Consider the following 13,909-nt stretch of genomic DNA (forward strand, 5'->3'; position numbering starts at 1 on the left):
GAATCTGCTCCCACAGGCCCCCAAAAGACCACAGGGTAGTTTTGTTCTTTGCTGTTCCCTATCACTCAGTAAACATGCATTTCTTCTTTCTCCTGCTGACCGGCCAGGACTGCCAGCCCAGAGAAGAAACGAGAGGTGGTGGAGAAGCCAGCAGTGGAGGAGACCAAAGAGGAGAAAATTGAGCTGAAATCCATTACAGCTGATGGAGAGTCCCCGCCCACCACCAAGGTGAGGAACCATTTCCTACCAGGAGCTGTGAGGGTCACTGCTGAGGGCAGGAGGGCCACCGTCTTCCCAGGCTAGACATCCCTGTAAAGGAAGGACAAAAGAAAGAGTCTCAATGAAAGAAAGCCAGTGGGGGCAAGGGCTGCAGGAGCCCTGGGAACACGAAGAGAAGGCAGATTGATTGAAATTGCATCCCAGCCTTCTGCTGACGTCCTGAAGGGTATGTGCAAAGTGACAAGGTTATATTCTGGAATTAATAGCTCAGCCAGTGACAACAATGCCATTTCAAGCCTCCTCCAAGCCTCTAAAGCCATGGAACATGTCTAACCTCCTTCTTCCCCTTAGATCAACATGGATGACCTCCATCCCAATGAAAATGAGGATAAGAGCTCCTACCCCAACCCAGAAACCACAGGTATGTCCCACTGCCTGATGCTGAGAATGGGAGGTTGGGGGTAGGAAAGTTCCAAATTCAAAACCTCCACGTTTTAGGCATCAGTGGTTCCAGTTTCCCTCTACAAATCCCTTGCCACTGCTAAATATCTCCCTGTCTCTGCATTTAAGCATTTGTCAATCATGTTCTGGGACAAACTTTGATTCTGGTTTGCTCATAACAATAATAGAAGGTTAAATAAGATCATGTTGGAGCAGTGCTTTCGTGTCCTTTGGAAGCTGGAATCCAGATGCATTTAAGATTTTATTATATCATACGTTGTAAATTTGTTATTAAGTTATGTAATTGATTAGTATAACATATGTTGCAACATTATGCTCATTTAATAATAATAGTAAATCCCAAATCTGTCTTGCCCTTACTCAGGAGGCAACGCTGAGCACGAGGACAGCTGCCACCACAGATGTCTCACTTGTTGCTTTGCAAAATGCTTTCGGGTCTCTTTTTATAAAAAAGAGCTCTTACCAACTCCACCGCCTTCTGCTTCTGATACGTCAATTGACAGGCATTCTCCTTTAGAGAGTTTTGGCTTCTGTGGTCCTTAGATCTCCCTCCAGGATTCCCTTCCCCTGGTTCAGGAAACCCATTCTAATCGCTTGCCTTCCTTTTCCCTAGAAATGCAGACATTATGGCCAACATCAAGGTTGGGGTCAGTAACGCTCCTAGGACTTGATGGTGGAAAGGACTGCTGATTTTACTGACTTTTCCTCCTCTGCAGCACTTAGGCTATATTTGGGTTGGCAGCCAAGTTAGGTGGCTGAAAATCTGCATTTATGAAGGTGTAGAAAAATCTACACTTTTTCGCTTTCCCTCCACCCGTTCTCTGCTGGATCTGTCTGCAAGGACACAAGCAGCCATTTTTTTGTCTCTGGGAGACAGGCTCACTGTGGACATAGCATTCGGCCCCCCTCCAGCAAGGGAAATAGGATTCGGTGTCCTGGGGTTTGGAGAAAAAGAGTAGCAGGAAGTGTGTTTCCATGTGTGGACACTAAGCCTTTTGATGTCTTAGAAACCCTTCTGGATGGGAACTATTATAGATCTTCACAGTCTTGCTAAATATATCAACAAATGCAATGGGAAGCTCTTGTCTTCATCCTGCATAAACACAGAACTTTAACATAACTTTTTTTTTTTTAGATAATTGGGGAAAATTGAGCATGGACTGGGAACTAAATGATGTGGAGTCGTTTTTGTTCATTTTGTTGCTATAATAATGATATTGTAGTTTTGTTTTTAAAATGCTGACGTGTTGATGGCCTGAGTCTAAAATGTTTAGAAGTTGCTTTAAAAATGCAACAATAACAACAACACAAATTGGTGCAGGGCAGATAGTGAAACAAGGTGGGCAAAATGTCAATAGTTGTTGAAACTGGGTATATGGAGGTTCACCATACTCGTCGCCCTACTTTTGTATATATTTAAGAAGTTTAAAAAGAAACAAAGAAAGCAATAAAATGAACTTTATTCTGGTACACCTCCCTACACACAGTATGAAGCAGGAGGGGCTCTGGAGCTAAGGGTCTTCACACAAGCCCCCAGCGGCAGTCAGGCCTGAGCCTGTTTATTCTAGATGGCAGTGGGGTGGGAACACCTCTTGCATCAATGACAATAATCTCAAATTTCATTTTTCTAAATATACTCATGTCTTTGCTCTTCTGTGTTGCATTAATGAAATCAAAGAGGGTCAAGGAAAAAAATGGACTAATGGGAGTATCGTTGTACTAATCGGCTGTCATGGAAATGTCTCTGGGTTGAACCGGCATGACTATGTCTGGCAGCTTTGAGGATTTGTGGAATGACTATGCTTTTAAACCCAGAAAGCTCTTTCCACACTTTGCTGATGATTCTGTAGATATTTTAGATTATGTCCTTTTACCCCATCATGTGGCCACACTTCTCTAACCTCCACTAGGCCCACGCCTTCCTTTCTCTCTGGCCCCGTCATCTCTCTACCTTTGTTTGGAGGCCACTGGTCCATAGATAATCGAGGCTGTCCTGCCCTCACCCCACCACCACCACCTTTTAAGCCAGCCCTCAAGAACCCCCTTTGGTTCACTGTCTCTACTTTCTGTTTTCACACCCAAGGGCAGTGTGCTCTTAAAGCTGGGTGACCGTGTGTCTGTCCCAGCTAGAAGACATAAGCTGCTATTTGCAGACAGCACAACTGCTCCTGATTCATTAAAAGAATGAAATATCACAAGGGGGTTAGGAGGAAATAAAGAACTCACACTTCCGCTTTTTATTATGCACAGGGCATCTCCTGAACTCTCCCCGGGCCCCAGTCTTCAAAGGCTAAATCAGCTTCTGCTTTCCAGCTCTTCCTGTCCCCCGTTTCCTCCCCTCCCTGCCCCTGCATGTCATCTCCTGGGTGCCTTAGTACCAGGGCAGCAGGAGTTCCCAAAGACTCTTCCAGAGGTCACTGGGCCAGTTCTCTCAGTTCTTTTCCATCTCTCTTTCCCTCCTGCTTCTCTTTCTTCTGAACCTTGGAAGGCAAAGAGCCTGATCTGCCATTGTCCCCGCAAACCACAGCCCCTTCCACATCCCCAGCCTCTGGACCCTTCTCCCCTTCTGCACAACAACCACCCCCCCACTTCACTCTTGCCCTCTTGCCCACCCTCTTTGCCTTTACCCTTCTCTCCAGGGCTGCTGGGTTTGGCTGTCCAGGGTGCCCAGTGGCATGTGCCCAGTGGCCAAGGGGAAACTGAAATCCAGCCTGCCCTCTGCTAGCGTTGCTGGTTACCCATGCTTGGCCATGAACACCCAGAGAAGAGCCTTCATCTAATTCAGGCAAAGTGGCCATGCAGGCCAGTGATGGCCTTTTGGTTCTTCCTCTGTATTTAACCCAAAAAAAAGCTCACCAGTTGGTTTTAGCCTCCCAGATTCATATACACTAAATTTTAGAAGCTTCCACTCACCCAGGAAGAAAAGCATTGGGCCAAGATAAGTAGGATATAATTCTATTTTATTTAAAGTAATTAACGTAAGTGAACATAAAGATATTCTTGAGTGTCCTTAAGGGCTTAAAATTAACAAGTATACATGAAAAAAAAATAGTGAGGACGAGAGAATGTACAGGGCACTCCTGAATGCTGTGGGGGAGGCTTTAGCTGCTGCAAGGTATCCAAGGAGAGGAGAGCCATGAGGCTGTGGAGTCTGGGGGGCTTCATGGAGGAGGGTGGTCCTGACAGGGTTGTGAATTCAGGAAGTTGGAGAGAGAGGAGGCTGTTTTAGGACCCTATTGTTGTCACAGACACTGAGTGTTGAAAGAAACCTTGGAGCTATTCATTCATTGATTAACTACTTATCAAGCTCCTGGTGAGTGCCAAGCACTGTGGCACAAGGGCTATGTCTGGGGGTGGGGGAAGGCAGAGAAGGGCCCTGCTCTCCAGAGCCTACGGCTCAGTGGGGGGACACAAGAAAGCAACCCACCACGGAAGGTAACGTCAGGTAGCGATACGTGGTGGGGACATCATGAAACCCAGGGTTATGTTAGAGGGTTACTGGATGGGGAGGAGGTTGCTTTGACTGTGTGGTACGGGAAGGCTTCTTTGAGGACCCACCATTGGGGCTGACCCCTGAACAATTCCAAGAAATGAGGCATATGAGAATCGGAGGGAATTGCTTGTGCTCATAGACAGAATGCACTTGACAGTGGAGGGTCCCAAAGAGGTCTTGGGGATGAGATGGGAGAAGAGGCAGGAGCAGGTGGGGCAGACTTCAGAGGCCATGTGAGAGGTTTGGATTTGACCCAGTGGCAGTGGGCAGCCACCAGAGGTTCCTAGGTAGGAGAGCGATGTGATCTGATCTCCCACTTACCTTTTCAAAGACTCCCTCTGGCTGCCGTATGAACAAAGGTCGGTAGATGGGCAAGAATGGAATTGGGGTAGGGGACACTTAGGAAACCGGTGCAGCCGTCCAGGTGAGAGATGATGGCAGCTAGCCAAGGGCAATGGGGTGGAGATAGATTTGGAGAAATGGTCTGTTTTGGGGTATATGTTGCAAGTCTGATCAACTGCAGTAATTAATGGATTAAATGTTGGGGAGAGAGAGAAGAGTAAAGGGTGACCCTCAGGATTTTGAATTGAGCTGACCAAGATGATCCCCAATGAAGAAATTGCATCCTCAACCTTCTTTCCCTGCTCTGCCACCGCTCTGATCCGGATGCATGGCCCTTATCAGTCGTGCACTACCTTTTGGCTGTTAGTGAACTGTGGGGCCTCCGTAAAAATTGTAAGCTCCTTGAGACCAAGAACCATGGCTTGCCTTGGATTCCCAACCTCGGGTTCAATGCTTTGTATGAACTAGTTGTTTAAAACTAGATTTTTTTTTTTTAGTCATTTGCAATTTTATTACAGAGCAGAAATAAATCATTTTCTAACAATAAATATAAAAATAAATAATAATATTAAATTAAGGTTTGAAAAAAAATAACCAACAAAACAAAAGCGTTAATAGCGAGAGGCTGGAAGGATTGGGAACAGGCAGGAAAATCCCACCAGCACCGGACCCCCAGCCCTGGGAATGTTTGTTACAGGCCGTCCTCTGCCCCCAGCCCGGGCAGGGCCCCCCACCACACATACATTCTCTCCACAAAGTACAAAATACATATTTTTAAAACCTCAACAAGCCAAGCATCCTGCAGGGGCCCTGGGGAAGCAAGAGTTTGGTGGAGGACAAGGCCCGGGAGCCTAAGAAAGCCCCTGCAGGGTGAGGGAGTCATCTTGGGTCTTCTGACCAGGCCGGATTCCCCGTCCATCTTCTTATGAAGAGTGAGTGGGGCGAGAGGTACCCTGTTCACATGGCCATGAGCAAAACCTCCAACGGGAAAGTTGGCCAGTGAGTAGAGAACAAGGGTCACCAAGGACCAAGGGTGGAGCCTTTGGCTGTGCCCTGGTTTTACTCTGGACGACTGCACCTGCCATGCTGAGAAGCAGTGACTCGAGCACGGCACACCTTGCTGTCATGCTTGTTCCCAACCTCCTGCAGCAGAGAGGAGAAGACAAAGACCCCCAAGCAATTCCATTGGCATTTGGGATTGAGAGTCCTGGGGGTTCGGTTGACAGACCCCGATGAACTTCTCCTGACCTTTCCTGATTGATCAGCCTCCCTCCTTACACATGATACTTGCTAAGTGTCAAATGCTGTCATATTCTGTCCCTTTACAAATGTGGGTTTGTCCTTCAAAAATAGTTTCCTCTTAAGCATCATGTCTGACATTCAAGCGGCTCTCTTGGCTGAGACTGGTGTGTGTCTGAGTGGACCAGTGGATTTGATTCTCCCCAGAAATGGAAATCAATGCAGAACTTCATAAACTAGAGACACAGACTAACACAGCAGAAAGAGCACACAAAATCCTTCATTAGGAACTTAGGAAAGCACAAGACCAGTAAATATGGGTTTCTATAAGCATAAATGATTAAAATAAGTATAATTTACCTGTTATCAAATCACCATGAATGAGAAAGTACCATATCATTTAGAGCAAAACTGAAAAGAATCCTAAGACCTAAGCAGAAATTTAAGATCCTTCCCAATTAAATTTATCTTGTAAATATCACAATATAGGCCACTCTGGTTTCACTTGTTCTGCTTTAAGTAGGAGACTTTGCCTTTAATTTGCAAACAAAGATTTGTATGTCAGAAAGCTTCCACCCTTGGCCTGTACATGATTTTTCATCTCCTGCCTCTCTTGTGCTGAAAATATTAATTGCTTTGCCAGTCAGCTCTAATTCCTCCAGGGAAAGAATCTGATTTATGTCTACATTCTGCTGACCCTCCAGCAGAAGGTCCCTAAGTGCTTCTTGCTTGATAAAGAACCACTTTCTGTGCCAGCCATGTCTTTTCTGTACATCACCTGCCTTCTTTTCTATTATTATTATTATTTTAATTTTTTGGTAACATATATACAACACAAAATTTCCCATTTTAACTACTTACACAGTGGTATTAATTAGGTTCACAGGATTGTGCTACCATCACTACCATCCATTGCCAAAACTTCTCCATCACCCCAAAATAGAAACTCTACACCCATTAAGCGGTAACTCTCCTTTCTCACCCCCACCAGCCCCTGGTAACCTGTAATCCACTCTCTGTCTCTGTGTAGTGGTGTAGTCTAGTCACTTTATGTAAGTGAAATCATACAATATTTGTCCTTTTGTGTCTTATTTCACGCAACATGATGTGTTCAAGTTTCATCCATGTTGTCACCTGTAAAAATCCATTCCTTTTTAGAGATTAATAATATTGCATTCTATGAATATACCACATATTGTTTATCCATCCGTCAATGAACACTTGGGTCGTTTCTGCCTCTTGGCTATGGTGAATAATGCCGCTGTGGATATCGGTGAACAATTATCCGAGGCCCTGTTTTCAGTTCTCTGGGGTGTACACCTAGGAGTGGAATTACCGCCTGCCTTCATTTTAACCAGAAGAAGAGGGAGTGCAGAGGCATGGGTGGGTCCATACAGTGGACTCCCCGTAACTGTCTTTTCCCAGCCAGGAGAAGATTTGTCCCCCGTGAACCTCTTCTTTTCGAAGTCCCCTCCATTATGAAGCTAACATTGGTGTCGACGTTTAACCATCATCAAGAAATAGATGCAACTGTGTGTCACCCCTCCCGGGGTTTTCAGCACACAGAGAGATGGGGCAGAGGCATTTGAAATCAGGCATCCACGGTTCTGCATGCTCAGTGCCCATTGAATGCAGGAGGCAGACCTGCTGCTGGGGATCACAGGCAGGTAGTTCACTAGACCCGTGTGACTCAGGACAGCCAGACGGAGGACACTCTCTGGGGTGGGGGCCCTCATAGCTACAAGGAGAAGGGCAGTTCAGACAGGGCGAGGGCATGAAGGAAGAAGAGAGCACATAGTGAGTGTTCAGAAAATACTTCGATGCGAGTGGAAGGTTTTTGAGAGGAGAATAGCAGATGAGCACACTGATAACAGTGGCTTCCACTGACTTCCAGCTCCTGGCTGCTCCCTGTGGCTGCTCCCGTGTCCAGTTTCCTCTGCTTACAAGGACTTTGCCCATATGGGATCAAGGCCCATCTCATTCAGTTTGTGTTTAGAGTCTCTCCTAAGGGAAGAGAGAATGATAAAATCAGCTGTCACTTCTAGAACACTTGACAAATGGGTTCACACCCACAGGACCAGGGCTTGGGACCTGAACATGCCTTTTGTGCGGACATGATTTAATTCCCCAACAGGTACACATTATTATTATCATCCCATCTTACAGATGAGGAAACTGAGGCACAGAGAGACCCAATAAAATGTCCACAGCCAAAAAGAAGCAGAGCCCAGGTTTGGATCAAGGCATCTGGCTCCAGAATCCATGCTCCTAACCCCCATGCTATTACCTTTCCCCTTATAAAATTTTTCAAATGCCTTTGACCAAAAGAACTTTTAAACAGGACATAGAGTGTTTCCCTCCCGTGAGCAGTGTGTTTGCAAACAAAAGAATAAATTTTTTACCTTGGTCCACCTTAAATGTGGCTGCTGGGTTGGAGAGCAAAGGGGCTTCCTTAATTGGGGTCAGCATCTTAAAAGGATTCTCAACCTCTGGGTGAAGGGCATGTCGTGGTCAGCGTTATTGCCCTACCACCCCTGGAGCATGTGAGTGTTTTCATGTTTTCAGAAATGGGGGAAATGTGCTATTAAACTCCTGGAACCTTCAAGGATAGGTTGTTGGCAAAGGATTGCATGAAGTCAGCTAAGCCACATGCCTTCACCCACCTGCAGCTTAGATAGACGAGTAACACCTAGTAATGTCCTAGTCTTACCCAGTCATCTCTTCTGGTGCCTTACAACTGGGGCAACCAACCATGCCAGTTTGCATGGTTTCCTGGGATGTGGAAATTTCAATTTTAAAACTGGGACAGTCCTGGGAAAACCAGGATGAATGGGTCACCCTACTTACAACCCCATGATCATACATTGCCAGGGAAGTCTTTCCCTAACAGACTTGAGATCCAGCAGTACCCACAGGGATAGAGCAATGTCTTGGCTGGTCCCCTGCATTTTCTGAGATACAAATGATTTCTTGATTCCTACCAGTAGGAAGGTATCTGGAGGTAGGTGGTTATGGGATGGTGGAGTTATTCAGGATGGTGCTTTTTTCTTACAGGAGAAGAGGAGGAGGAGGAGCCTGAGATGCCCGTGGGCCCCCGGCCACGACCTCTCTCGGAACTGCACCTTAAGGAGAAGGCCGTGCCCATGCCAGAAGCCAGTGCATTTTTCATCTTCAGCTCCACCAACAGGTGTGCAAGGACATTAGGAAGGTGGGACTCGGCTCAGCCAGTGCCTGTATTTTATCTGAACTTCTGGATGGAATCTGGGGCTCCTCCAACTCCCCACAACTTACGTCAACAGACATTGATTTAGGGAAAAGAGTACTGGATTCTTTATTTTTCTCTTCCCTTTTTTGAAGTTTGTAAACTCTATTTCTAGTCTTTGTGTGGTTACCATTGATATTTTATTAAGTATATTTAACTTTAAGTCTAAAGTTAAACAGTGTCTTAAACCCCCTCTGTACAAATAGAAGGACCTTTAGAAATTTTAACTCCTCTGACCCCTTCCTGACTTATATGTTGTTGATTAGTATTTTAGTCTTTGCTTTCATTTTTAACCCAAAAAGGAGACATTATATTGTTATTACTATTATTATATAGACAGCGTCTATTTGGATTTACATAAAATTTACCATTTTATTTGTTCACCACTTTTTCCTGCATCTCAGCCCACCCTTCTCCAGTCATTTTCTTTCTTGTGAAATATGTTCTTTAGAGGTTCCTTCAGTTTCTTGGCAAAACATTGCTTCTGTTTACCCATAATTGTTTCCACTTTTTGTTCTTGAAAGGTAGTTTCTTTAGGTTGACTGTTTTGTCCCTCAGCGTTACAGATACGGTTCTATTGTAAAGTCAGATGTCATACTATCTTTCCTCTGTAGGTAATCTGCCCTTTCTCTCTAGTGTCTTTTAACAAAATCTTCCATTGCCTTTGGTGTTGTGCAGTTTCACTATTATGTGTCTAGGCATGGATTTCCATTTATCTTGCTTAAAATATGTTATACTGAATCTATGGATTCTTGAAAATTTGCAGCCATAATCCCTCTAAAAATTGCCTCTCCTTCTTTCTCTCTATTCCTTCCTTCTGGAACTCCAGTTAGACATATGTCAGATCTCTCGTCTGTCCTCCCTATCTCTTAATGCCTCTTACTATCTTTCATCCCCTCATCTTTCTGTATTCTGGGTAATTTCTTCAGACGTGTTTTCCAATTTCTTAATTTTCTCTTTGACCTTATCTAAACTACCACTAAACCCAGTTTTTTCACATCAATGATTATATTTTTTCATTTCAGACAGTTCCATTTGTTGCTTGATTTTCCAGAGCCATCGGTCCGTATCTAATAATTTTTGTTAATTCATCTTTGTGATTTAGTCCTTTTTTTCATTAAATCTTTCAAATATAGTTGTTCTATATTTTGTATTTGATATTTCCAATAATTACAGTCCCCTGAGATCTAAATCACTTGTTTGTTCTTTCTTTTGGTTTCCCATCTTAGTGACTTGCCTTCTTGTATTTTGGTGATCTTTGATTGTCATCTCATCACTTTATCCTAATTGGTGGAATCCTGTGCACCTAAATTGGCATTGGGGGATCTTCTTCCAGATACCCCTTGAGGGTGTTGTCTCAGCATAGGCAGCTCCCCAGGATCCCCTGCCCCACCTCAAGATTAGCCTGAGGGGCACTTTCCTTATGACATTTTTTCTGTTGACACCCATTTTCAGGCAACTCCACTCGTCCTGGACGCTCACCACACAGACCTCAGCTCACTGGGTCTGTTTTTGTTTTTTCTGGGATTTGTCTGTTTGTTTATCTGATGATCCTTGCAGACCTCCCCCACCTCTCATGAAAGCATAGTTGCCTCCAAGAGTTTGTCCATCCGAGGATTTGGTACATCCACAGCAGAAGGGTCCCTTGCAGCACTTAGTGAGCCACAAGACCAGGAGCAGGAGTCTGAAATCTGGGTCCAAGCCCTGACTCTCTACAGACTGTGTTCCTGGGCAAGCCTCTCCTTCCTGGGCCTCCATGTTTCTGTCTGTGAAATGAAGATACTAACACCCATACCTCTCTCCCTGCCTGTTGTCCAGATTAAATGAGAGAGTGCATAAGACACCCTTGGCATTCATGGATCTTGCATTGGGGTACAGTCAGGGAATGCCAGAGGTCCACATGTGTAGTTCTTTGTAATTGTGCTGAGGTGTAGAATTGGATTGCCCCCCTTGATGCTACTATACAGAAGCAAATCACCTAGCCAGAGAGCAGGCCAGGCCAGCTTCTCAGCACCCACATCTCCGGGCAGTTCTGTTGTGCCCCATGCACAATGTATGAAGTAGATCTCACACAGTGATTTTTTTTTTTAATGCCAGGGAAAAGAATTCCCCAAATGAAAGCCAGATGTTCATATCACAGAAGTATTGGAAAATTTAGAGATCCACAAAGATCTCAGATGTAACCCTCCAAAATGTCAAAGATTTGCAGTCCGTGAGTGTCCATAGAAGTACATGATGGTGGTGGTGGTGGTGGTTGCCAATACCCAGCAGTAGCAAGACTTCAGGTTGAAGAGGCCACTCCCCAAACCGACAGGCACCTTTTGCAGGCCGATGGAGGAGTCAAGGAGGGCGGCTCCTGAGGCTCGGGGAGCTGCTGCCCTCATCTTTCCTGACACATCTCTTTCCTTCTCTCCTCCTCCCCATGCAGGTTCCGCCTCCAGTGCCACCGCATCGTCAACGACACCATCTTCACCAACCTGATCCTTTTCTTCATCCTGCTCAGCAGCATTTCCCTGGCTGCCGAGGACCCCGTGCAGCACACCTCCTTCAGGAACCATGTACGCCTGCCCTTACAATCCCCGCGCCCCTCCCTCCTAGCAATGTGGCCGGGCTTCTGTTGCTGACCTCAGCGTCCAGTCGGGAGCCCAGTTCCAAATCTCATAACCAAATGCCCAGTAAACGTTTCTTCAAAGAAATTAGGGTTTTGTAGAAACCCATCTTAGGACCAGAAGCCAGTAAGAGCACATGAGCCCAAATGCCTCAGGATAAATGGTCTGATCATTGGGCACAGGTCAGGACTTTGTAATTCCCCTGTGGATGCTCCCCCAGGAGGTCTGGTTCTATGTAAGCCTGGTCGGGTATGGCCACTGACTCCCTGCCCTGCTCTCAATAGACTCTGATCAGTCCCAATAATTTGGGGGAGAGGAGGATCATTGGCACAGAGTGCTGATGTAGAAGAGAACCTCCATGACCTTCTGTAGAGTGAAAAACAAAATTTGGAGACCCACCCAAGGCTCTGGTGAATGACGTTAGAAGCTAGAGTAAGAATTAACAGAGCAATTGCTCTATCTTGAAGCCTCAAAACTTTGGAGAATTCCAACCAGATGGGCATGGAGAGAGGAGCCCACCTAGTCAAAGGCATACCCATGCCAAGCCACTCCACAGCCCCTGGAGCCTGCTCAGGCCAGGGCTTGCCCACTGAGGCTAGCAGGTGTTGGCCTAGCTCTGATCCATCACCTGAAGCATAATGAAGCAGGAAACCCTGGAGCTTCTTCCAGCCTGAGTAAGCCTCACCTGGAGGCACGTCCCTCCCTTGCCCCAAAGGAGACAACACCAGCATGAGCTCAGCATTTTGTATCTTCCTGCAAAAATGCAAGCCCCACTCTCTGTCCTTTTGCCAAGCACCCCAGAGGTGCTTGCATAAATGAGAAAAGCATCCAACCAGATGCTGCCCAGACCCTGAACCTGCCCTGGAAGCTCCCATCCCGTATCTGGGGACTTCATCTGGAGCCACCAAGCTGCCTGAGGCCAGCCCGGCTTCAGGATCCAATGTCACGTATGTGCCACCTGTCTCCCAATTTGCTGCCATCCATCTCCATGTGGAAAGCCTCATTTGGGTTTTGAAGTGTGGTTCCTTTTCTGGTGAACATCCACTGACCTCTCTTCCCATCCCACTTTCCTCCCTCCCCCACCCCCTCCCGTCCCCTCCCTGTTTCTTTTTGCTTTGCAGATTCTGTTTTATTTTGATATTGTTTTTACTACCATTTTCACCATTGAAATTGCCCTGAAGGTAAAGCTCCATGACCCTCTCTTCTCCTCTCCCCTTCCCCTGTGCCAGCACCAGCTCTCTGCCGCCATCTGTCGCTAACACATATGCTGCTGTTGGTGTCGGGGTCACTCTCAGAGCCACTAATCCAATTGTGCTTATTTTTCAGATCCTAGGCAATGCAGACTATGTCTTCACTAGTATCTTTACGTTAGAAATTATCCTTAAGGTAATGCAACCTGAGCAATGCACTCTGTCCTTTCTTTGCCTCTTTCTGCTCCGTCTGCCCATCTCTTTTCTCTCTTCTGTTTCTTTCACTCTTTCCTTTTCACTCTCAAGCCTGAAATGGGAGGAATTAGTGCCCCTCGCTTTGTGCTAGGTGCTTTGCTCAGGCTCAGAGGCCAGAAGAAACCACCTCCACTGCAGCCCCTTCCCTCCAGCCCTGAACCAGTTCTTGGCCGGAAAGTGGCACAGAGCAGCCACGGTGTCGACACCAAAGCCGCCACATCAGCAGGGCCCCTGCACACACTCACACGCATGGCTCGGACGCTCACACGAGCACTCTCACACATGCGCTCACACACACATACCTTCTCCGGGTAATTGACGACTGACCCCTACTTAGAATTCTCCTTCCTCCTCTTGCCCAGAGGAAATGCCCCCCAAACTCCCAAAGAGGAGGCATGATCAGCTGCCCTCTTTGGATGTCTGTCTGCCCACCCTTCTCAGTACTTGCAGTGGACAGACATCAGGACCAAGCTGCTGTTGGGCCCGCGTGATTGTGGTCATGGGCCTAATGCAAGATCTGGAGCCGGTCTCCTGATGAGGGTTTTCCACAGACTAATACAGATTTCTTTTGAACCCTGGCTCACCCACGGAAAAGCTTTGTTAGAATGCTCCTTCCTCTAAGGACGGGGAAGGTGGGAGAGAGAACTGTACCAGAGAGCTAAGTCCAGGGGCTGAGGACCAAGTGCTGAGGAAAGCTTGAACACCCAGGCCCCAAGCCCTGGACTTCAGGGCACACAGGCCCGGCCCTGCTTGCTGCCAGCCCAGCCCTGGGTGCCGGACCTCTGTTAATGGAACCACTACAACACAACCAGCACAGGGATGAGAGATATCATTTCTA

The 13,909-nt window shown here is 46.5% G+C and overlaps 1 protein-coding gene across 3 annotated transcripts in view; it reads left to right on the plus strand.

Annotated features, from left to right (window-relative positions):
* CACNA1C (calcium voltage-gated channel subunit alpha1 C) overlaps positions 1-13,909 on the plus strand; it is a 647,070-nt gene that overhangs the window by 542,085 nt on the left and 91,076 nt on the right. Inside the window, exons 17-22 of one of the 3 annotated variants that reach the window (XM_037846264.1) lie at positions 108-228; positions 571-640; positions 8,810-8,942; positions 11,446-11,575; positions 12,748-12,807; positions 12,953-13,012. In XM_037846264.1, the coding sequence (XP_037702192.1) occupies positions 108-228; positions 571-640; positions 8,810-8,942; positions 11,446-11,575; positions 12,748-12,807; positions 12,953-13,012 (574 nt within the window). The remainder of the gene's footprint in view (positions 1-107; positions 229-570; positions 641-8,809; positions 8,943-11,445; positions 11,576-12,747; positions 12,808-12,952; positions 13,013-13,909) is intronic. The other 2 variants (XM_037846263.1, XM_037846262.1) reach the window with 2 other exon arrangements.

Source organism: Choloepus didactylus, chromosome 8, assembly GCF_015220235.1.
Source record: "Choloepus didactylus isolate mChoDid1 chromosome 8, mChoDid1.pri, whole genome shotgun sequence".
Classification (NCBI taxonomy): Eukaryota; Metazoa; Chordata; class Mammalia; order Pilosa; family Megalonychidae; genus Choloepus; species Choloepus didactylus.